Consider the following 26,954-nt stretch of genomic DNA (forward strand, 5'->3'; position numbering starts at 1 on the left):
AGAGGGAAGAGAACAAGGAGAAATTTTAGCAAGAACATCTTTTTCTTCTTTGAAATATGTGTATATATATATGTATATATACATATAAAATAGCCATAAGTAATTCTTACCTCAGAAAGATCAGACTCCACTTGATCCAGTGTTTTTCCAAGATGTTTATCAGGATCTAAGCCTGCCAACAAATAGAAAAGCACTTTTTTTTATTTTTGTTTTGTTTTATTTTCAGAAAGAAGATTATTCTTAACATCGATATTTTATAAGTTCATTGTTTTTAAAACTGAAACAAGTCTTCTACCTCATCTTCTGTCCTATGTTATATATTTAACATTGTTTTGACAAGAAAGAATATACCTAGCCATCTATGAGTAATTAGACTCAATTCTGAAAAAAAATATTAGCTCCCTTTCTTTTACTTTGTGCATCAAAAAAATGATAAAAGTTTTCCCATTTGAATAATTTTCAACAATTCAAGTCAATCAAACAAATAATAACCACATAGTTATGCTAGACACCAATAATTCAGATATTAAAAACAATGAATAAACTTATTTAATCAACTTAATAACTGGAAGAATGAAGGTATGGGGCGTTCCAAGAGGATTTGTCCTCTGTTGTGGGGGCTTGCTGAGCCCTTTTTGGAGCAATTTACCTATTTTTGCTGTCTACCTTTCACTCACTCTTGCTTGGGGTTCCAAGAAGCTATAATACGGATAGCGGCAACACACAGTAAAACCATCTCAGTGGATGGGTTTAGCCAGGTTGAGGGTAACTCATGGGACAGTCATACCAACTTTTGTTTTGCTATAGGATTTTGATGACTGAAGAAAAAGCGAGGATGAATACTTTGTGCAACTCTTATACTTAAATCCAATTTGCAGGCAAGTCAAGATATCACTTTATAATATCACTGGCCCTCTTTGAAAAACTGAAAAGTGAACAATAACAATAGGAAGACTAAGACAATAATATAATTATGATGCAAAGTAGAATATAACAGAGGGAAAAGAAAGATTCAGATGAATGTTCTAAGAAATTGGAGATGATATTTTTCAGAAGGTGGAGGTTAAAAATCAAAGAAAACTACCAGAAAAAAAGTGGAATTTTGTCAGAGCCTCAGAGGAATAAAAGCATTTCAACAGGTAAAGATAAATAGAAAATTCATTCATTCATTTTTTCATTCAGTAAATTAGCATTTATTAAGTTCCTACTAGAGACACTATGCTAAGTAATGGGAATAAAAAGAAAAGCAAAAAAATAGTACAGTAGAAAAACAACTATAAACCATAGGAAAACTAAGAAAAACCAAACTTGGGGCAGATGGGTGGCTCAGTGGCTTGAGAGCCAGGCCAAGAGACAGGAGATTCTGGGTTCAAATTTGGACTCAAGACTCTTCCTAACTGTGTGACCTTGATCAAGTCACTTAACCCCTATGGCCTAGCCCGTCTCCTACCTTCTGCCTTAGAAGCAATAAACAGTATTGATTCCAAGAGGTAAGGATTTTTTAAAAAAAGAAAAAAAAGAAAAAGCAATCCAAACTGTATATATATACACACAATGACCATGTCCAAAAATATAGGTCTCTGATTCTCATGTCTATTACTTTTCTCTCAGGAACAGGGCAACATGTTTCAACACAGGTCTTTTAGAGACAGTCATTAACTCTGGCTTTTAAGTCTTTTAAAACAGTTTTTCTTTAAAAGGTTTCTGACCTTGAATAAATTGTTATTCCAGTTCTACTCATTTGACTCTGCCTATTTTATACAAGCCATGATCTCATACTATCCATGAAATCTTTTTCATTTCTTACAACACAATATTTCATTATATTCACATGTCATAATTTTTTTAGTCATTCCCCAACTGTTTAATAGGAAATAAAACATCCCCTTAGATTTTAATTTTTATTTTCTTTTTTGTTTGTCCCTATCCTTTTTAGGAACTCCTATTCCAATTTCCTAAGATTCAACCTATATTGATTTCCCATGGTGCCTTTTAATCTCAAAAGACTCATTCAATATTTCTATTCACTTAAGGAACAAATATTTTCAAAAATTTTCTAAATTACTTGGCCAAAAATACAAAACTCTGCTTGGTATTCCCAAAAGACAACTCCCAGGAATGTAATTGACAAATTCCAAAGCTTTCAAGCAAACGAAAAAAATCTTACAAGAAGCCAGAAAAAGACAATTTAGATATAAAGGAATGCCAATCAGGGTCACACAAGACCTAGCAATTTGCACACTGAACGACCGTAAGGCTCAAACATGATATTCAGAAAGGCAAGAGAACTGGGTCTTCCACAAAGAATCAGCTATCCATCAAAACTGACTATATACTTCCAGGGGAAAGTATGGGCATTCAACAAAATAGAAGATTTCCAAGCATTTGCTAAGAAAAGACTAGAACTTAGTGGAAATTTTGATATCCAATCACAGAAAGCAAGAGAAACATGAAAAGGTAAATATGAAAGAAAGGGAAAAGGAGATAAATCTTTATCTTTTTCTTTAAGTCAAACTCTCTTCTATAAGGACTACATTTACATCAAATTATATATATTAATATGTGGGGGAAATGTATTGTGTAACTCTCAAAAATTGTATGCACCATAAGAATAGTTAGAAGAATCATGCATAGGGAAAGATTGGGGCATCAAGAAGATTTGGTGAAAGGGGGGGGGGGAAGAAAGGAAAATGGGAGGGAATTGTCGACAATACTAAGACTTACTTCAAGAAATGGGGGGGGACTAAATAGAATAACTTTTCCCATACAAAGATACACATGGGAAGGGGAGGGGAAGATCTCTCATATGAGAAGGAGAGGAAGAGAGCATGAAGTGGTATTACTTAAACCTTACTCTCAGTGAAATCAACTCTGAGAGGGAAGAACATCTAGATACAATGGGATCATGAATTCTGTCTTATCCAACAGGGTAAGAAAGAAAGGGAAATTAAGGAGGGGGAGGGGGGACAGAGTATAAAAAGGGAGGGAAGGAGAGGGGGGTGGAGAAGGGAGCATAAAAAGGGAAGGGCTAGAAAGGGAAGCATACTAAGGGAGGGGACTAGGGGGACTGACCTAAAGTAAATCACTGGTTCAAAAGCATATAGCTAGGGAAGAAAGATCAGAACTAGGGGAAGATATCAAAATGCCAGGGAATCCACAAGTGACAATCATAACTTTGAATGTGAATGGGTTGAACTCACCCATAAAATGTAGACAAATAGCAGATTGGATTAGAACCCAAAACCCTACCATTTGTTGTCTTCAAGAAACACATATGAGGCTGGTCGACACTCACAAGGTTAGAATTAAAGGATGGAGTAAGACCTTTTGGACCTCAACTGATAGAAAGAAGGCAGGAGTTGCAATCATGATATCTGACAAAGCCAAAGCAAAAACAGACCTGATCAAAAGGGATAGGGAAGGTAAATATATTCTGGTAAAAGGGACTTTAGACAATGAGGAAATATCACTAATCAACATGTATGCACCAAATAATATAGCACCCAAATTTCTAATGGAGAAGCTAGGAGAATTGAAGGAGGAAATAGACAGGAAAACCATATTAGTGGGAGACTTGAACCAACCACTATCAAATTTAGATAAATCAAACCAAAAAATAAATAAGAAAGAGGTAAAAGAGGTGAATGAAATCTTAGAAAAATTAGAGTTAATAGACATATGGAGAAAAATAAATAGGGACAAAAAGGAAAACACCTTCTTCTCAGCACCACATGGCACATTCACAAAAATAGATCATACACTAGGTCACAGAAACATGGCACTCAAATGCAGAAAAGCAGAAATAATAAATGCAACCTTTCCAGATCAAAAAGCAATAAAAATATTGATCAGTAAGGGTACATGGAGAGCCAAATCAAAAATTAATTGGAAATTAAATTATATGATACTCCAAAATCAGTTAGTTAGAGAAGAAATCATAGAAACAATTAATAATTTCATTGAGGAAAATGACAATGGTGAGACATCCTTTCAAATCTTATGGGATGCAGCCAAGGCAGTACTTAGAGGAAAATTCATATCCCTGAATGCATATATTAACAAATCAGGGAGGGCAGAGATCAATGAATTGGAAATGCAAATCAAAAAACTTGAAAAGGAACAAATTAAACCCCCCCCAAAGAAAACCAAACTAGAGATCCTAAAAATTAAGGGAGAAATTAATAAGATCAAAAGTGATAGAAGTATTGCACTAATAAACAAGACTAGAAGCTGATACTTTGAAAAAACAGACAAAATAGAAAAAGTACTGGTCAATCTAATTAAAATAAGGTACTTAAGTATTTTTAAGAATCAATTTCTGATTCTGCTCTATATCTTTGAACCACAACAGATTTGGTACTTTATGATCTCTCAATATTTAGCACTTATTTTAGCAGAAAATGACTAATAAAACTTGTCTGAATGATGGGGTTATAAATAGTAGCAGAACAAGATTATGAAGTTATGTAGACTATATGTAAACCTGCCAAATAAAAAAGTTTATTTCAGTGTTCTTTAGGTTCAGGATAAAATTTGCCTACCTTAAAATGATTTAAACATAGGGGTTGTTAAATAAAAACAAACGACCACTTCCATACCCATAATGGAGCACTTTGACAGCTATATATGATTATCAATTTTACAAAAATGATTCAAGAGGCTGTATGTTTTATCTTGCCTTGCTTCTGTCTGTTTATTTACTATCTTGCCCATGGAAATCAAGCTAGACATATAAAAACTCCCTGTAGTATGGCAGAGTCCAGTCTTAACATCAAGTCTGAAGTCAGAAAGTAGACTGGAAAAATGGACATTCTCCAATGAGTTATAGTAGCAAAGGTGTTCAAGACGAAGCCCAGAAGAGAATTATTCTATAATATCTAGAAACAATGCTTTAGCTAAAAATATGGCTGAGGTACAAATTCAACTAGAATTCCTCAAATATATGAAGCATGACTTTAAAAAATGATGCTATGGAATCCTTTTCTTCTGGTTTGTATCTTGAGCATCCTTTGTTCATTCAAGTATTGATACAGACATTTGTAAAAAAAGGGTTGGTTTTTTTCATGCTTTCTCAAGGGGAAACAGGAAATGTAGGAGGAAAAAAATACTATTTGAAAATAAAATTGAGTTAAAATTATTTGGAGTTAAAGGAAATATTTGTTAATATTTGTTTGGCACTAGCTTTCTCTATCTACATGTCTACTCTTTTCTCTATGAAATGGTCTTATATATATGAGTACAGTGGGACTATTGCCCTCTGGACACCATGCATCTCTTAATGCAGCTTATAATCACATATTTTGTTTATCATTAATTTCTGTTAACTTATATTCAGCTGAGATTAAAACTTCCAAATTTTCAGACAAATTATGGTTCAGAAATGCTTTCCTTATAATTATGTATATCAAGATAATTCCTGAAACTTTGTTTTTTAAATAGAATTTTCTATTCTCCTTAATTTGGAAAGTGAAATGGAAAAAGTTTAATGCATTATGAACATAGTTAACAACCATTGGGCCACTGTGGACATATAAACACTGTATAATCTAAGTAGGTCAAGGCAAAATTATCATTGTTCTTCATAGTTGTATCCTCTAGCTGCATGGGCTAATGACAGTATCTGTGTGGAGAGCTAAGGCACAAATTACACAAGCTTTGGAAAGGCAACTTCAGGTTTCTATGAGGATACCAACCCTCAGAAGCTAGCAAAGAGCCTTCCCTAAGTAGAACTTCACGTGGTCATGTAAAAAAAAAAAATACATCCCAATCTTGTGCTGAGTCCATCACTTTTCTATCTGAAGGTGGGTAGCAATGCTTCATCATGAGTCTTCCAGAATTCTGGTTAGTCATTTTGTTGATCTGGGTTCCCAAAAGTTTCAAAGTGCTTTGTCTTTAAAATATTATTACTATATAACTAGCTCTCATAGATTCGCTCATTTCACTCTGCATTAATTTGTATAAATCTTCCCTGATTTCTTTGAAAGTGTCTTCCTCATTATTTCTTATAACACAGTAGTATTCCTTCATATTTATATATCATTTTTGTTCATCCATACCCCAACTGAGGGATATTCCCACAGTTTTCAATTCTATACCACAACAAAAAAGAGCAGATATTAAAAATTTTATACATGTATGGGTCTTTTTCCTTTTTCCTCTTTTGAGTATAGATTTAGTAGTCATACCACTGGATCAAAAATATGTGTACCAAGAATTATGCCTAGAACTTAACATGTATTATTTGATATTACTTTTACAAGAAGAAGGGAAGTAGGTACCATTACCATCACAGATAGGAAATCAAAGAAGCCAAACATAAGTTAAATGACTTGACCAAAGTCACACAGTTATCTGAAGCTAGATTGGATATCATGTTTTCCTGACATTAGGACTACTGCTTTATCCACTGTGCCACCTAGTTAGTTGCCCCTAATAGTTTTTGGATCATAGTTCAAATTGCTTTACAGATGTGCTAGACCAGTTTATAGCTCCACCAATAGTGCCTGACTTTCTCTACTATCTTCTAGTATTTGTCATTTTCCATTTTTTCATCAACCTTGCTAATTTGATGAATGTGGAGTGGAATTGCTATTGTTTTGATTTAAATTTCTCTAATTGTAAATGGCTTAGAACATTTTCTAATAAGCCTATGGATAGCTTAGGTTTCTTCCTTCGAAAATTGCCTAGTATTATTCTTTGACCATTTATATATTACAAATGGATCTTACTCATAAATTTGAGTCACTTTCCTATATTAGAAATTGGGCTTTATTAAAGAGAATTAATGTAAAGAATTTTTTCTCATTTGTTTCTAATTTTAGTGAAAAAACTTTTTTAGTTTTACATAATAAAAATTATCCATTTTACTTTATGTGATCTTCTATGTTTCTTTTTTGGTCATGAATTCTTCTCTTAGGAAGGCCATGCAATTTCTTCCTTGCTTCTCTAATTTGTTCATGATATCACTTTATCATATCTAAGTCACATATCCATTTGGGATTTATCCTGCCTTATGAAGTGAGATACTTTTAAAATTAGATTGACCAGTACATTGTCTATTTTATTTATTTTTTCAAAGTACAAACTTCTAGTCTTATTTATTAAGTCAATAGTTCGTTGATATTCAATTTTATTAATTTCTCTTTTGATTTTTAGGGTCTCTAATTTAGTCTTCATCTGAGGATTTTTAATTTGTTCACTTTCTAGTTTTTAAATTTACATGCCTCTGCCCTTCCTAATTTGTTAAAATATGAACTCAAGGATATAAATTTCCCCCTGAGTACTCCTTTGGCTGCATCCCAATTATTTTGAAAGGATGTCCCATCATTGTCATTTTTTAAAATGAAATTATTGTTTCTAAGAATTATTCTTTAACCAATTTTGGAGAATTGTATTGTTTCATTTTTGATTTGCCTCTCCATGTACCCTTACTAATTATTATTTTCATTGTATTGTGGTCTGAGAAGGTTCCATTTATTACATTTATTATTTATGCTCTTTTGCACTTGTTTGCAATGTTTTTATGCCCTAGTACATGGTCAGTCTTTGTGAATGTATCATGTGCTACTGAAAATAAGGTGCATTCCTTTTTGTCCCTATTTATTTTTCTCCATATCTCTACTAAAATTTTTTTCTAAGATTTCATTCACTTCTCTTACCTCTTTAGCATTTATTTTTTGGTATGATTTATCTATTTCTGATAGAGGAAGGTTCTGGTCTCCCACTAGTATAGTTTTACTGTCTATTTCATCCTTGAGTTCCACTAGTTTCTCCTTTAGAAATCTGGATGTCAGAGGTTTCTATGAAGATTTTTTCCCAATTTGTTGCTTTCCTTCTGATTTTAGTTACATTGGTTTTGTTTGTACAAAAGCTTTTTAATTTGATGTAGTCAAAATTATTTATTTTACATTTTGTGATTCTTTCTATGTCTTCTTTGGTTTTAAAGTCTTTTCCCTCCCAAAGATCTGACATGTATACTATTCTGTGTTTACCCAATTTACTTATGGTTTCCTTCTTTATGTTTAAGTCATTCACCCATTTTGAATTTATCTTGGTGTAGGGTGTGAGGTGTTGATCAATTCCTAATCTCTCCCATACTGTCTTCCAATTTTCCCAGCAGTTTTTATTGAGTAGTGGATTTTTGTCCCAAAGGCTGGGATCTTTGGGTTTATCGTAAAAAAAAAAAAAAGAAATTTGGATGCTATGCCATTTGGTGCACATATGTTGAGTACTCATATTTCCTCATTGTCTGTACTGCTTTTTATCAGGATGTAATTACCTTCCCTATCTCTTTTAACTAGATTTTTACTTTGGCTTTGTCAGATATCATGATTGCGACTCCTGTCTTCTTTTTATCAGTTGATGCCCAATAGATTTGGCTCCATCCTCTTACTTTTACCTGATGAGTGTCTACCTTCCTTATGTGTGTTTCTTGTAAACAGCATATGGTAGGGTTTTGATTTCTAATCAAATCTGGTATTTGATTGTGTTTTATGGGTGAGTTCATTCCATTCACACTCAGAGTTATGATTACCAGGTGATAATAGCAATTTTTTTTAAAAACAAAAAGAGATTTATTAATTTAGAAAGTAATGTTGAGAGTGGCCAGGAGGATAGCAAGGTGGAACAGGAAGATGGGGAGCAGTTCCTTGGGAGGACAGCATGAAAGGAAAGGCTGTTCCCCCATGGGGACAGCATGGATGGAGAGAGAGGCTGTCCCCCGATAACAGCAATTTTTAAGAGTTACCAATATCCTCGTTTCTTGTAGGAATACATATCATTTTAACTTATGTCATTCCTTTAAAAAAGTTTGGTTTTTGGTTGTTGTTGTTTTTTCCCCTTTTCTTATTTACCTTTTGATGATTCTCTTGAGTTCCGTGTTTGGGCATCAAATTTTCTGTTCATATCTGGTCTTTTCTTTATGAATACTTGGAATTCTTCTATTTTATTAAATGACCATACTTTCCCCTATAAGATTATATAGTCAGTTTTGCTGGGTAGTTTATTCCTTATTGTAAACCTAGTTCTCTTGCTTTCCAGACTATCATATTCTATATCTTTCAGGACTTCAGTATAGATGCAGCCAGATCCTGTGTTATCCTCACTGTAATTCCATGGTATCTGAATGACTTCATCTTAGCAGCCTGTAATATTTTTTCCTTGGTCTTATAGTTCTTGAATTTGGCTATAACAGTCCTTGGTGTTGTCAGTTGAGAATTAAGTACAGGAGGTGATCTGTGGATTTTTTCAATTTCCACTTTTCCCTCTTGTTCTAGAAGTTTGGGGAAGTTTTCTTTGATAATTTCCTGTAGTATGATACACAGGCTTTTTCTTTTGTCATGGTCTTCTGGTAGACCAATGATTCTTTAATTGTCTGTCCTGGAAAGATTTTCTAAATCTTCTGTTTTGTGAATGAGATGTTTCATATTTTCCTCATTTTTTTCACTCTTTTGGTTTTGTTTTATAATTTCCTGCTGCCTAGTGAAGTTGCTTGCTTCTAATTCTTGTATTCTGGTTTTAAATACTGAATTTCATCCTTGGCTTTTTGGTCATCCTTCTCCTTTTGGTCTGATTTTCTTTGGATGTCATCTTTCATCTTTTTTGCCACATGTTTCATCTCCTTTGCCTCATCTTTCATTTTTTTTCTCATCCTTCATCTCCTTTGCCTCATTTTCAAGCTAATTAATTTTGGCTTTAAAGACACTATTTAATCATTTTAGTTCAAGTGCCTCTGTTTTCAGATGACTTGTCTGTGTTTTTGCTTAGTGTTCCTTGATCTTCCTCTGTTACATTTGCTCTTTGTTCATTGCCTGGATAAAAGCTGTCGATTCTAATTTCTTTTTTCTTTTTCTGTTATTTGCTCATATTTGTACCTTCTCCCCCCACCCCACCCTTTAGTTGCTTGTAGTCTTGTTCCCCTCGGTTTGTGCTGGACCTAAGGGTTTGGGCTTTTCTTTCAATCTTCACCCTTAGAGCTTAGCAAGGCAGTCAGAGAAGTCTGTGGGGGAGGGGTGTTGGAGTTTGAGCTTCCCTGTCCTCTGATGGCTTGATAAGGTTAAGCCAAGCTGAGTTGGACTTGCAGAGCTGGATATTCCCTGAAACCAAAACCTCGGGAAGGGGAGGGGTTGAATATGGAGTGTCTGAGCTGTGATTGGCCTGCCTTCTTTGAGGTTCTCCTGTGGCTGCCTTCCCACCACCTGTGTTCAAATCCCTGAGCCTGGCACAGCTTTGCCCATATAGTACTCCCTCTAGACTAGTGCCCTTGCCTACCTAGAGATTCCATTCACTGTTGAAGGCTAAATACTGTTAGTGGGGGAGGGGTCCTGGGACCTTCCTTTTACCTTCCCTTAAAACCGAGTGTTCGTGAATCCAGGCTTTTTGGGGGTGTACCTTTTAAGTTGAGTCTAGCAAGAGGGTTGCTTCGCTCTGTCCTGTTATTAGAGTTGGTTTTCAGTACCTTAAGAGTATTTGGTTTTTATCGGTGAGGTAAGGTCTGAACTTTCACTGCCTCTATGCTGCCATCTTGACTCCGCCAAAAAAAAAGCTATAAGTTTAAACAATTAAAATTAATAAAACCTTGAAACATTGAAGATTTTAAATATTTCACTGAAACATTGATTGTTTCACTAAGGGATAGACTTTTTAAAGTATTTAGCAGCTAAAATACAGAGTCAGACTTTTTCTTTCCAGGAGTTAATAAAGAAATAAGCTGCATGTGTGGGATTTTATAGGTTTGGTAATGGGATCTGAGTCCTGTTTAGTGAGGGCAATATGTGCTATTATTCATGGCCCTGATGCTGCAGACATTTCACATATGGAACACCAGTCACTGAAGACATTTCACACACTGAGAACACCAAATAAAGTCAATGATCATTTTGAGCAAAAAAGGATGAATGACCTGATAAATACCTGGTCAGGTTTACAAGACCCTTATTTTATCTTGGTCAATGTTTAGTTCAGAAAGCAGTTTTCAGTCATGGATGGGTTGTGATCTCCATCAATAGAGGGAACATACAAATCAAAGAAACCACAGATCCATTTGAGACTATCTCAGTATAATTTCTTCCCAGCAGAGAGAAAGAACCTTGTCTGGAGGTTATTTGATAACAGCATGATGTTACATAAAGAAGAATTCTATTTTGTCAAAATTTAAAAATTTTCTTTTCTTCAGTTTTGGTAAGCTAAAGATAATTAAAATACTTTCACAACATAAATTTTATTAGCTATATTTTAATCTGTATTAATTATAGAATTAACAATCCTTTTTAATAACGGGCATATTTTTTTAATCAGCAGAATAGAAAGAAATTCAGTTTGATATTACTGAATACTCATTTCTTTCCTTATACCTACTCCTTCCTGGTGCAAATGACCATTTCCATCATGAGCTTTTGATTCCTTCCCATAAGGTTGAATCCCAAATTGTTTTTACACACACACACACACACACAAATGCAATGAAAAGAAAGGTATGTCACTATTTCTGTGAGAGCTGCAGTCTGTAGCTATTCTCACTCTTAAAGTGACTGTTTTCAAATGGGCTGAGACTAGAGCTTTTATGCTACCATTTCATGTCATTCAGAGATGGAGAAGAATTTCCTATCCTTCTTCAGATCTTCAGATAATGACATTTTTTTCTAGTTACTATTTGATGCCAAGAATGCTTATAGTTTCATATATGATGAACCAGTTTTATAAACCAGATGATAGAAAATAATGTACAATGAAATGCTTGTAAAGATAATGGCTACAGAATTCAAAAGTGATTCAAATTGCCCAGTCTCAATAAATACATTCTAAAAATTACATATTCACACTGTACATAATCTATTCTTGGTCCCTAACTAAATATGAGATATTAAAATTGCTTTGCAAATGATTTAGATAAATGATTGAATGTGTAGGTGAATAAATTATTAATTATTTTCTATGTGCCAAGCTCTAAATAGTAGGGGCACAAATAGAAAAGTAAGAACAAACCTCTCCTCAAGGATTTGACATTGTAATGGGAGAGATTATACCCATAGGAAGCAGAGGGGAATGGGGGAGGGGGACAGAGGAGAGAACAGGGTCACTTTATCTTGATTAGGGAACAGTAAATGGGATGGTGAGTGGACACATAATGGAGTAGACATCCCCTTCAGGAGCTATAGAGGAGTTGAAACAGACTGTGGTCTACTGGGAAGAGGGGGAGAAGGTACTGATGTTCCAGCCAGATTACAGAAGAGATGTCTAGAGAAGGAGGAATAAAGACAAGCATGGTGTTGTGGCCTTTCCTTAAGCTAGCAGTCTTAGAAATATAGTCATCAATCAACAAACTGATTATTGAAACCTAAATAAACATTGAAATGACTGTATACCTTTGTTCTTGTGAGGAAGTCCCAGTATCAGGTCTCCTTCTACTTATACTTCTGGGATTTAGTAGATAAATTCTAGGGACTTTCCTGAGACATTGTGGGTAAACAGCTTAATAAGGGTCACAGATTTAATGTTTTACAGGTGAGTCTTAAACACAAGTCTTCAGGATTCTAAGTCCAACACTTTATATGAAATGCTATGTTGCTGATGCTTAAAATCTGGTCAAGTTAAAACTTTATATGAAGTCAAGTCTGTATTTTTTTAAAACATAAGTAAAAAAATTTACTTGAGTTTTACTCTTTCAAGAACATAACTTATAATCCTAAAGTTAATTCAAAAAAGAATTTAACATGTTCATACATTTACTCTCAAAAGAGCATATTCTACATAATCATGTTAACATCTTGGATCATATAACACTATCTAATGAATAATTTTAAAATCCACCCTCTATGATTTTATTTTCATTTCTTAAAGAGTAGCCACTTAACTGGAAAATGTTTCCAGTCTGATAGCATAATCTTCTCTCTCTTGAAATAAGTAAGGGTATTTAGATACAATATAACAAAATTACACAATACAGTGTAATTTGAAAACCTCTCTCCTGATCTATGTAATGCCATATACTTTCTATTTTATGTTACATAACTGCATTAAGTTAAGATGTTCAAAGGCTGAGAAAGTCTCTGAAATACTCACAATGGTCCATGGGCTTTTTCAATACAATTCAACTTCATCTAAAGGCTTCAATTTTTTCTAGTCTTTGGAAAAGATGTTTTTTTTTTCCAGTTTCATTCAATATCTTTCTCTAAGAAAGGCTGGGCAATGGATGGACATAAATTGTGCTTTACCAAAGGCCTTAACAGCCAGTTCAATTTACCTGATGAACCAGTCATCTGTGGAATGTAAGTTCCTACACTTCCCATATCAAGGCCTTTATAAACACTCAGACAGTTATATTTATTAATGATACTAATATAAATGGTAAGAAATATCAATATTCATAGAGCAGATCATTATATATCAAAGGCCCTAGAATGATGTTAAGTTTGTGGTTTTATTTAAAATACAGGAACATATTACTTTAGATTAATACCAAGATATACTCTAAAGTATAAAGACTTTGCAGTAAATCCTGACTGATAGCCATTTAATCATATGTTATAGATTTTTTTCCTTAGTATCCTCAACTCAGAAAAAAGTCAGATGTTGAATAAACTGACAACAAGACCTAGGAACTAGATAAATATGCAAAATTAAGAAATTAATTAGGAAGAAGAACCATAATTTGCAGAAATGACATCTATTTTACTTTATACTTGCATGTATCAATGGGAAGCAATTACAATTCAATTAAAATATTCAATTTTATTACTTTACTGGCTGACCTTGAAGTTAATGCCTGTTTTATTTAATTGTTTCATCTATGAATAAATGTTAACCCTACAATGTTATGCACCATTATCTTCAAAGCATTTTTCAACTCCTCAACTGAATTATATCAGTCAATTTATTATCTGCTGTCAATAAAGCAAGCGAAGGCTTATTTAATAATGCTGTTTTTAATGGCACCAAACTGAACGAATAGCTTTTTTATCTCAACTTTTGTGGCCTGGATTTTTACTGTAAAATCAGTAGGTACTAGTAGGAAAGGTGTAATCATGTTTAGAACCAATTTCTAGTCTGCCTGTAATTCTTGATAAATCTATTTCAGACAGGAATTGAACACTTTCATGCATATGTTAACCTGAGCTGTCTGACAATGTCTTACAAAGTTTAGCTGGTTCACTGACCAGTAGACTTAGTGGCTGCCAATTTTAAAAAGAAATTTAAATCTATATGGCTATATGGAGAAATATACTATACATATACTCTCAGTTTATAGTAAAATACACAGTTACTTTAGAAACTGAGCATTTCTGAAACAAAATCAATGTCAGCAAAATTTCATACAAGTGAAATGAAATATAAAAGGTTAGTCTAATGAAATGGACACTAAAATAGGATGTATTTTCCAAGGCTAGGAATGATTATAGAATTTGACTTTTAAGACTTAATCAATTCTTTCATTAGGCTATCAAAAAACAAAGGTGTGCCTCATAGAGTATATACATCTTTTATTTTATATCTATTTACTAGATTAAAAGCTTCTTGAGGGAAGTGCTTTGTTTTTCTGCCTATCCTTGCACTCCACAGAATGCACACAAAAATAAATAAATATATTTTCAATGAATGAGTGAAATATATCTAATAAAATTGGTGAGTTTAGTAAAACTACATGGCTAGGAGCTACCTAAATTTGTTGATAATGGTTTGGTCCCCAAATACCCTATTTATCTATATTTTCTTTGGAGAGACTTATAAGTTGGTTGGTTGAAAGTTTTTTTCTTTCAAATAAAATTATGTCTACAGCACAAAGTGAGAGGAAGTTGAAAAAGTGTTTTCAACTGTTTATCACTGACTTGATGAAGGAAAAAAATCAAGAAATATGAAACACTGAGTATAATGACTTATCAGTCCTATCACTTCTTTCATACCCAAATGCTACAATTCCATATGTGAAAAATCATTACTCAATTTTTTATCATAGAATAGTGACAAATCATTAAATATGTTTTTAACAAAGCTATAAAAGAAGGCCTCATTAAAATGTTAGAAGCTTTGTGTATGTATGCATGAATTTGTGTACATATGTATGCATGTAGGTATTAAATTTGCTCACTTTCAGGCATTCCCCCAAAGAATATATTATTTACTATCTACAAACTTGAAAATTATCAGTACTTTGATCTGAGATGGCAATATTCCATCAATACTGAATCATGTTCATAGAACAAAATGACATTTGATCCCAAGATTTCACAAATTCTTAATTCTAGGAGAGGGTGGCATGATGGTATAACTTTTCTCCCACTTCTATTGAGATATGGGTAATTCTGCTTAGGTGCCTGAATGTATGTGTGGGAGAGGATGGAGAATGAAATGTAAAGTATTTTTTTAAAAAGAAGATCTAAAGTGTCATGGAAGCTTTGGTATAGTAGGTTCAAACACCTTTCTGGGATGGCTGAAATTCAAGAGATATAAGAGAACACCTGGTGATCCCATATCTATATATCTATATCTATATCTATATACTTTCTCTCCACTTCTGCCCCTCATCTCAGCTTTCTGGGGCCTCCCTTCACCCTGCCCCCAGAAAAACCCTAAAAAAGAAAGAGTGAGAAAAGTGAAAGTGAAAGCAGAAGAAGAGCTCCACTGCTGGGGGTAGATATCCACAGCTTCCTGGTAAGGGTAACTTAGACTGTCCATGCAGACTCCCAAAGCTTATCCAGCCAAGGTAACTAGAAACAAAAGGACAGGGTGCTTCATCCATGGAAAGCAGAGCTATAGATAAAGGCACACTATTGTATCCCTTTCTAGGTGTTGTTATGAATAAAAATTAATCTTGAAAACTTTATGCTATTTGTAAATATTTATTAATAAAGAGAAAGAAAAAATTAACATTTCCAGCTTAACAAAGTCCCCAGCTGTGTTACGTCTGCTCCATCAGGTCCTAGACTTCCCAGAGTCCAGCTAATCACATGACTGGGCCAGACAAATTAAGGTCAGCCAAGGAGTGGCCTTGAGTTCAGGAAAGGACCAGAACTCAAGAGACCAAGTTTCCAGATTCCCAGCTTGGTGTGGTCCCTACTGCACCACTTGTCACAGATGGCTTACACAGATATGAGCCAGGATGGCTGCATAGGAGCTCCTTTCAAAAGCCCAAAAGATGGCAAAGATATTCAGCAGTACTCAGAGGGAAATTTATATTATTGAATTCATTTAACAAATTAGGGAGGGGAGAGGTCAATGAATTAGGCATGCAAATTAAAAAACTAGAAAATGAACAAATTAAAAATCCTCAGATGAAAACTAAATTAGAGATCCTAAAAATCAAGAGAAATTAATAAAATTGAAAATCAAAGAACTATTGATTTAATAAATAAGACTAGAAGCTGGTACTTTGAAAAAACAAATAAAATATACAAAGTACTGGTCAATCTAATTAAAAAAAGGAAAAAAGAAAACCAACTTGACAGTATCCAAGATAAAAAGGGAGACCTCACCTCTAATGAAGAGGAAATTAAGGCAATCACTAAAAACTATTATGTCCAATTGTATGGCAATAAATATGTCAATCTAGGTGATATGGATGCCTATTTACAAAAATATAAATTTTCTAGATTAACAGAGGAAGAAATAGAATACCTAAACAACCCCATATCAGAAAAAGAAATTGAACAAGTCATCATAGAACTCCCTAAGAAAAAATTGCCAGGACCAGATGTATTCACAAATGAATTCTTTCACACATTCAAAGAACAACTAATTCCAATATTATACAAAATATTTGACAGAATAAGCAATGAAGGAGTTCTACCAAATTCCTTTTACGACATAAATATGGTATTGATTCCAAAGCCTGGCAGGTCAAAAACAGAGAAAGAAAACTACAGACCAATCTCCTTAATGAACATAGATGTAAAAATCTCAAATAGGATATTAGCAAAAAGACTCTAGCAAGTGATCATGAGGGTTATTCATTATGACAAGGTAGGATTTATATCAGGAATACAAGGATGATTCAATATTAGGAAAACAATATACATAATTTACCATATTAACAAGCAAACTAACAAAAATCATATGATTATTTCAATAGATGCAGAAGAAAAACCCTTTGACAAAATACAACAAATAGAATACTTAAATAACCCCATGAGAAAAACAAAAATTGAACAAAGAAATACCCAAGAAAAAATCCCAAGGACCAGATGGATTCACAAGCGAATTCTATCAAATATTCAAAGAACAACTAACACTAACACTATACAAACTATTTGACATAATAAGCAAAGAAGGAGTTCTACCAAATTCATTTTATGATACTAATATGGTACTGATTACGAAGCCAGGTAGATCAAAAACAGAGTAAGAAAACTATAGACCAATTTCCTTAATGAACATAGATGCAAAAATCTCAAATAGAATACTAGCAAAAAGACTCCAGGAAATGATCATGAATTGAATTGAAGTAAGTGACCTCAGCAAGAGAGATTATGATAAACTCAAAGACCCCAGCATTTGTGACAAATATCCACTATTTAACAAAAACTGCTGGGACAATTGGAAAACAATATGGGAGAAATTAGGTTTATATCAACAGCTCACATCCTATACTAAGATAAACTCAGAATGGATGAATAAATTGAATATAAAGAAGGAAATTATAAGGAAATTAGATGAACACAGAATAGTATATTTGTCATTTGTATGGGAAAGGAAAGATTTTAAGACCAAGCAAGAGAAATAAATAAAAAATGTAAAATAAATAACGTTGATTACATTAAATTAAAAAGGTTTTGTATAAACAAAACCAATGCAACTGAAATTAGAAGGGAAGCAGCAAATTGGGAAAGAATCTTTATAACAACAAACTCTGACAAAGGTCCAATTACTTGAATTTATAAAGAGATAAACCAATTGTACAAAAAAAAATCAAGTTATTACCCAATTGATAAATGGGCAAGGGACATGAATAGGCAATTTTCAGATAAAGACATCAAAACTAGAAATAAACACATGAAAAAATGTTTTAAATCTCTTATAATCAGTAAAATGCAAATCAAAACAACTCTGAAGTACCACTTCACACCTAGCAGATTGGCTAACATGACAGAAAAGGAAAGTAATAAATGTTGGAGGGGATATGTCAAAATTGGGACATTAATGCATTGATGGTAGAGTGTGAATTGATCTAACCATTCTGGAAGGCAAATTGGATCTATGTCCAAAGGGTGTTAAAAGACAACCTACCCTTTTATCCAGCCATAGCACTGCTGGGTTTATATCCAAAAGAGATAATGAAGAAAAAGACTTATACAAGAATATTCATAGCCAAGCCCTTTGTGGTGGCAAAACAATTGGAAAATGAGGGGATGCCCTCCAATTGGGGAATGGCTGAACAAATTGTGGTATCTGTTGGCGATGGAATACTATTGTACTCAAATACAGAAACAACTTGGCATGGCCGATATTAGATTTGGAGAAAAGGAAGATATCAGTTCAAATGCCATTTCAAACATTTACTAGCAAAATGATCTCTCACAAATCATTTAAAGTCTTAGTCTTTTAGATCCGGTTACTAAGTTGAAAAGAAAAAAAAATGCTGGAAAAAAAGTTTAGAAAAACAGAAATAAAACATTTGGGAAAAAAAGTAATGAACCTAATTAGAAATAGGAACAAATAAAAAATAGGTAAAATACTATAGAGAAAATTACTTCAGTACTTCCTCTATGGTACATCATAAAGAAAATTTAAAATAAAATGAATATGTTTTTCTTATTTTTACTTATATTTTAATTTATATATTATATATTACATAATATAATGTTACAAAATAAAATAATATCTTTACATATTTATATAATATATGTAATAACATATTTTTATTTATTATACTTTATCACTTCTATCTTAAATGAGGACTTTTTTTTAATACACAAGACTATTTAAATAATACTGAAAAGTTTGGCTTTCCCTATTCAGTGTGAACTCAGGAACATATTTTAAGATCTAAATACAAAGTAATAATAACCTATTAAATTTAAAACAAAAGACTTTTAATAGCTACTGTTTTGTTATTTTATTGATATGAATGGAATTTTATTTATAGATTTTACTTCATTGGATTTTATAGTTATCATGTATCATAAGTAGTTTTTGCTACTGGAATAAAAATGAAGTAATTTCCCTTGTTTTAAAAGAAAAGTCTTTGTCCTAATTTCCTCATTATAAAATGGAGACAATAATATCTCATAGAATTATTATGAATATTGAGTGAAAATATTTATAAAGAAATTTGGAAATCTTAGATTACTAAATAAATCATAACTATCATTATCATTATTAAGAATGTATCCAATACAGGGGGCATCTGGGTGGCTTAGAGGATTGAGAACATAGGCCTAGAGATTGGAGGTCCTAGGTTCAAATCTGGACTGAGACATTTTCTGAATGAGTGGCCTTGGGCAAGTCAATTAACCCCCATTACCTATCCCTTACCACTCTTCTTCTTTAGAACCATTACATTATATTGATTCTAAGTTGGAAGTTAAGGGTTTTTAAAAAAAAAGTATTCAGAAGAAATAAAGTCAATACTGGTGTATCCAAAGCCTCCAAGAAAAATTGAAATTGCTCTCAAGGCCCCAAAAAAATTACTGGAGGAGCTCAAAAAGAATTTTAAATATCAAATGAGAGAAGGAATGACAGTAACACCTATGAAAAGGAGTCAACATCTTGGTAAAGGATGCACAAAAAATTAAAACCTTAAGATTTCTGGTCAAGATGGCGGCTTAGAGAAAGCTAAAGTTCAGATCTCCGGAAAACCCTTCCCAAACGATCTCAAACTATAAGCTCCTAAGGTGCCGAAATTCAAAACGATCAACAGCACAGACCCTGGGAATCCTCCTCCTGGACCTGGACCTGGATCAAAATGTACGGCCCCCCTCAAAAGCCAGAACCCGAGATCACTTGGACCTAAGGGGTAGGAGCCCAGAGTCCAAGGCTCCGGGAAGCCGTGGCCCCGCCCCCCTCAGAGAGCAGGGTCGTCTGAAACAACAGCAACCCTCAGGGCCGACAAAACAGCCTCACGGCCATCTATTCTGAAGGCAACTTCCGGAAAGCAACCCGACCCAGTTGAGGGGGCACCTTAGTAGCAAGGAAACAGAGAGAACTGGGGGAGAGTGTGGCCCCCTGGTCCGACCCTTCCATTCCAGTTCCAGTGAAAGTCATTGCCTGAAGGCATACTCAGTTTAACCCAGGGAAAGCTCATAGAACCAACAATCTGCCCAGAACTAAAGCCTCTGAACACCAGACAGAGATAAGAAAAGCTAATCCTCCCCACTCAGAGATGGCAAACTCCACAGAAGCACAGAAGACCCAAAATCCCAAGAAAAATAAGAAGAAAGGGGCGACTTTGGACGCATTCTATGGAACCAAAATACAAAATACAGAGGAGATAGAAGACGATACACAAGAAAATGCTCCGAAACCTTCCAAAGGAAATGGAAACTCTCCACAAACCCATGAAGAATTTGAATCAGAAATGACCAAAAAGATGGAAGCCCTCTGGGAGGAAAAGTGGGAAATAATGCAAAAGAAATTCACGCATCTACAAAACTGCTGTGACCAAACTGAAAAGGAAAACCAGACTTTAAAGGCCAGAATCAGGCAGCTGGAAGACAACGATCGTGTAAAAGAGCAAGAATTAATAAAGCAAAGCCAAAATACCAAGAAATTAGAAGACAACATAAAATATCTCACCGACAAGGTGACAGATCTGGAAAATAGAGGGAGAAGAGATAATTTAAGAATAATTGGACTTCCAGAAAAGCCAGAAATAAACACCAAACTGGACATGGTGATACAAGATATAATCAAAGAAAATTGCCCAGAGATTCTAGAACAAGGGGGCAATACAGCCACTGACAGAGCTCACAGAACACCTTCTACACTAAACCCCCAAAAGGCAACTCCCAGGAATGTAATTGCCAAATTCCAAAGCTATCAAACAAAAGAAAAAATCCTACAGGAAGCCAGAAAAACACAATTTAGATATAAAGGAATGCCAATCAAGGTCACACAAGACCTTGCAAGTTCTACTCTGAATGATCGTAAGGCATGGAACATGATCTTCAGAAAGGTAAGAGAGCTGGGTCTTCAACCAAGAATCAGCTACCCAGCAAAACTGACTATATACTTCCAAGGGAAAGTATGGGCATTCAACAAAATAGATGACTTCCAACTTTTTGCAAACAAAAGACCAGAGCTCTGTGGAAAGTTTGATACCGAAAATCAAAGAGCAAGGAATACCTGAAAAGGTAAATATTAAGGAAAGGGGAAAAATGTTATCTTCTTCTTTTACTCAAACTCTCTTCTATAAGGACTACATTTATATCAATCTATGTATACTAATATGTGGGGAAAATGTAATGTATAAATAGGGGGTAAAGAAAGACCAAATAAAATAATTGTTCTCACACAAAGATTCACATGGGAAGGGGAGGGGAAGAAAACTCCTATAAGAAGGAGAGGAAGAGAGGGTTTTTAACTTAAACCTTAATCTCAGGGAAATCAACTCTGAGAGGGAAAAACATCCAGATCCATTGGGATCTTGAACTCTATCTTACCCAACAAGGGTAGTAGGGAGAAGGGAAAACCAAGGGTGGGAGGGGGATAGGGAAAACAAAAAGGGAGGGAAAGAGAGGGTGGAGGTGGAGGGTAGAAAAAGGGAGAGACTAAAAAGGGAAACATCAAGGGAGGGGACAAGGGGGACTGATTCAAAGTAAATCACTGGACTAAAAGGAAGAGCTGAAGAAGAAAAGGTTAGAATTAGGGAAGGATATCAAAATGCCAGGGAGTCCACAAATGACAATCATAACTTTGAAAGTGAATGGGATGAACTCACTCATAAAACGTAGACAAATAGCAGAATGGATTAGAATCCAAAACCCTACCATATGTTGTCTTCAAGAAACACACATGAGGCGGGATGACACCCACAAGGTCAGAATTAAAGGATGGACTAAGACCTTCTGGGCCTCAACCGACAGAAAGAAGGCAGGAGTGGTAATCATGATATCTGATAAACCAAAGCAAAAATAGACCTGATCAAAAGGGATAGGGAAGGTAATTATATTATGTTAAAAGGGACTTTAGACAATGAGGAAATATCATTAATCAACATGTATGCACCAAATAATATAGCACCCAAATTTCTAATGCAGAAACTAGGAGAATTGAAGGGAGAAATAGACAGTAAAACCATATTAGTGGGAGACTTAAACCAACCATTATCAAATTTAGATAAATCAAATAAAAAAATAAATAAGAAAGAGGTAAAAGAAGTGAATGAAATCTTAGAAAAATTAGAATTAATAGACATATGGAGAAAAATAAATAGGGATAAAAAGGAATACACCTTCTTCTCAGCACCACATGGCACATTCACAAAAATTGACCATACATTAGGTCACAGAAACATAGCATACAAATGCAGAAAAGCAGAAATAATGAATGCAGCCTTCTCATATCACAAGGCAATAAAAATAATGATCAGTAATGGTACATGGAAAACCAAATCTAAAACCAATTGGAAATTAAACAATATGATACTCCAAAACCGTTTAGTTAAAGAAGAAATCATAGAAACAATTAATAATTTCATCGAGGAAAATGATAATGGCGAGACATCCTTTTAAACCTTTTGGGATGCAGCCAAAGGGGTAATCAGAGGTAAATTCATATCCCTGAATACTTATATTAACAAACTAGGGAGAGCAGAGATCAGTCAATTGGAAATGCAAATGAAAAAACTCGAAAGCGATCAAATTAAAACCCCCCAGAAGAAAACCAAACTAGAAATCCTAAAAATTAAGGGAGAAATTAATAAAATTGAAAGTGATAGAACTATTGATTTAATAAATAAGACAAGAAGCTGGTACTTTGAAAAAACAAACAAAATAGACAAAGTACTAGTCAATCTAATTTAAAAAAGGAAGGAAGAAAAGCAAATTAACAGCATTAAAGATGAAAAGGGGGACAGCACCTCCGATGAAGAGGAAATTAAGGCAATCATTAGAAATTACTTTGCCCAATTATATGGCAATAAATACACCAATTTAGGAGATATGGATGAATATATACAAAAATACAAACTGCCTAGACTAACAGAAGAGGAAATAGAATTCTTAAATAATCCCATATCAGAAAATGAAATCCAACAAGCCATCAAAGAACTTCCTAAGAAAAAATCCCCTGGCCTGATGGATTCACCAGTGAATTCTATCAAACATTCAGAGAACAGTTAATCCCAATACTATACAAACTATTTGACATAATAAGCAAAGAGGGAGTTCTACCAAACTCCTTTTACGACACAAACATGGTACTGATTCCAAAACCAGGCAGGTCAAAAACAGAGAAAGAAAACTATAGACCAATCTCCCTAATGAATATAGATGCAAAAATCTTAAATAGGACACTAGTAAAAAGATTCCAGCAAGTGATCAGAAGGATCATTCACCATGATCAAGTAGGATTTATACCAGGGATGCAGGGCTGGTTCAATATTAGGATAACCATCCACATAATTGACCACATCAACAAGCAAACCAGCAAGAACCACATGATTATCTCAATAGATGCAGAAAAAGCCTTTGATAAAATACAACACCCATTCCTATTGAAAACACTAGAAAGCATAGGAATAGAAGTGTCATTCCTAAAAATAATAAACTATATGTATCTAAAACCATCAGCTAATATTATCTGCAATGGGGATAAACTAGATGCATTCCCAATAAGATCAGGAGTGAAACAAGGATGCCCATTATCACCTCTACTATTTGACATTGTACTAGAAACACTAGCAGTAGCAATTAGAGAAGAAAAAGAAATTGAAGGCATCAAAATAGGCAAGGAGGGGACCAAGTTATCACTCTTTGCAGATGACATGATGGTCTACTTAAAGAATCCTAGAGATTCAACCAAAAAGCTAATTGAAATAATCAACAACTTTAGCAAAGTTGCAGGATACAAAATAAGCCCACATAAATCATCAGCTTTTCTATATATCTCCAACACAGCTCAGCAGCAAAAACTAGAAAGAGAAATCCCATTCAAAATCACCTTAGTGAAATAAAATACCTAGGAATCTACCTCCTGAGACAAACACAGGAACTATATGAACACAGCTACAAAACACTCGCCACACAACTGAAACTAGACTTGAGCAATTGGAAAAACATTAACTGCTCATGGATAGGACGAGCCAATATAATAAAAATGACCATCCTACCCAAACTTATTTATGTATTTATTGAATGTATGTATTATTTATGTATGTATTGAACTACCAAAATACTTCTTCACTGATTTAGAAAAAACCATAACAAAGTTCATTTGGAAGAACAAAAGATCAAGGATATCCAGGGAAATAATGAAAAAAAAAACACATATGATGGGGGCCTTGCAGTCCCTGACCTTAAACTATATTACAAAGCAGCAGTCATCAAAACAATTTGGTACTGGCTAAGAAACAGAAAGGAAGATCAGTGGAATAGACTGGGGGAAAGCGACCTCAGCAAGACAGTATACGATAAACCCAAAGATCCCAGCTTTTGGGACAAAAATCCACTATTCGATAAAAACTGTTGGGAAAATTGGAAGACAGTGTGGGAGAGACTAGGAATAGATCAACACCTCACACCCTACACCAAGATAAATTCAAAATGGATGAGTGACTTAAACATAAAGAAGGAAACCATAAGTAAATTGGGTAAACACAGAATAGTATACATGTCAGACCTTTGGGAGGGGAAAGGCTTTAAAACCACGCAAGACATAGAAAGAATCACAAAATGTAAAATAAATAATTTTGACTACATCAAACTAAAAAGCTTTTGTACAAACAAAACCAATGTAACTAAAATCAGAAGGGAAACAACAAATTGGGAAAAAATCTTCATAGAAACCTCTGACAAAGGTTTAATTACTCATATTTATAAAGAGCTAAATCAATTGTACAAAAAATCAAGCCATTCTCCAATTGATAAATGGGCAAGGGACATGGATAGGCAGTTCTCAGATAAAGAAATCAAAACTATTAACAAGCACATGAAGATGTGTTCTAAATCTCTTATAATCAGAGAGATGCAAATCAAAACAACTCTGAGGTATCACCTCACACCTAGCAGATTGGCTAACATAACAGCAAAGGAAAGTAATGAATGCTGGAGGGGATGTGGCAAAGTAGGGACATTAATTCATTGCTGGTGGAGTTGTGAACTGATCCAACCATTCTGGAGGGCAATTTGGAACTATGCCCAAAGGGCGACAAAAGAATATCTACCCTTTGACCCAGCCATAGCACTGCTGGGTCTGTACCCCAAAGAGATAATGGACACAAAGACTTGTACAAAAATATTCATAGTTGCGCTCTTTGTGGTGGCCCAAAACTGGAAAACGAGGGGATGCCCATCAATTGGGGAATGGCTGAACAAATTGTGGTATATGTTGGTGATGGAATACTATTGTGCTAAAAGGAATAATAAAGTGGAGGAGTTCCATGGAGACTGGAACAACCTCCAGGAAGTGATGCAGAGCGAGAGGAGCAGAACCAGAAGAACATTGTACACAGAGACTAATACACTGTGGTATAATCGAACGTAATGGACTTCTCCATTAGTGGCGGTGTACTGTCCCTGAACAATTTGCAGGGATCCAGGAGAAAAAAAAACACCATTCATAAGCAAAGGATAAACTATGGGAGTGGAGACACTGAGGAAAAGCAACTGCCTGAATACAGCGGTTGAGGGGACATGACAGAGGAGAGACTCTAAATGAACACTCTAATGCAAATATTATCAACATAGCAATGGGTTCAAATCAAGGAAACATGTAATGCCCAGTGGACTTACGCGTCGGCTATGGGGTTGGGGGGAGGAAAAGAAAATGATCTATGTCATTAATGAATAATGCTTGGAAATGATCAAATAAAATATTAAAAAAATTTAAAAAAATTAAAACCTTAAAATACACAATAAATTAATAACATGAAAAAGAGAATAGGCCAACTAGTTAGAGGCATAAAAATCCAGTAAGGAGAAGAACTTTTTAAAAGGCAGAATTGACCATATGGAAAGAGAGATACACAAATTAATTAAGGAAAATAATTATTTACAAAGTAGAATTGGCCAAATGGAGGAAAAAATCTCACTCCACAAAATCATGTCTTAAAAATTTGAATTGGCCAAATTAAAGCTAATGATTCTATGACATATCAATAAACAATCAAAAGAAGACAAAATATTTCATGGGCAAAACAACTGACCTAGGAAAAAAAATAAGGAGATATTATCTAAAAATTATTGAATTCCCAGAAAGCCATGATTTTAAAAGGAGCGTAAGCATTATTTTTAAGAAATTTTCAGGAAAAACTGCCCTGATGTTCTAGAATGAGAAGGCAAAATAGAAATTTAAAGAATCCAGTGATTACCCCCTGAAAGAGATCCCAACAGGATAACTACACGGAATATTATACCCAAATTCCAGAACTCCCAGGTCAGGGAGAAAATCGTGCAAGAAACAATTCAAATATCATGGAACCACAGTCAGGACCTTCAAAGAACACTTATTCAGAAGAACTGCATAATCATTCAAATGATAAAATGAGTATTTAATAAAATAGAAGATTTCCAAACATTCCTGATGAAATTAACAGAGCTGAATGGAAAATCTGACTCAAAAGAAGAATAAAGAGGTACACAGGAAAGAGAAATAAAAAGACATTTAATAAGGTTAAACTTTTTACTTCTCTACATGGGAAGATGATACTAGTAATTCCAAAGGACTTTATCATTATTAGAGCAGTTATAAGGAATATATATATATATATATATATATATATAAAGAGAGACACAGACAGAGGGCAAGGGCGTGAGTTGATTATGATGGAATGATATAAAAAAAATAAAATTAAGGTATGAGAAAGA

At 34.2% G+C, this 26,954-nt stretch overlaps 1 protein-coding gene across 3 annotated transcripts in view; it reads right to left on the minus strand.

The window, feature by feature from the left end:
* DPH6 (diphthamine biosynthesis 6) overlaps nucleotides 1-26,954 on the minus strand; it is a 639,691-nt gene that overhangs the window by 371,081 nt on the left and 241,656 nt on the right. For all 3 annotated transcript variants that reach the window (XM_007480002.2, XM_007480003.2, XM_056810234.1), the window contains exon 6: nucleotides 111-172. In XM_007480002.2, coding sequence (XP_007480064.1) covers nucleotides 111-172 — 62 coding nt within the window. The remainder of the gene's footprint in view (nucleotides 1-110; nucleotides 173-26,954) is intronic.

Source organism: Monodelphis domestica, chromosome 1 (assembly GCF_027887165.1).
Source record: "Monodelphis domestica isolate mMonDom1 chromosome 1, mMonDom1.pri, whole genome shotgun sequence".
NCBI classification, from domain to species: domain Eukaryota; kingdom Metazoa; phylum Chordata; class Mammalia; order Didelphimorphia; family Didelphidae; genus Monodelphis; species Monodelphis domestica.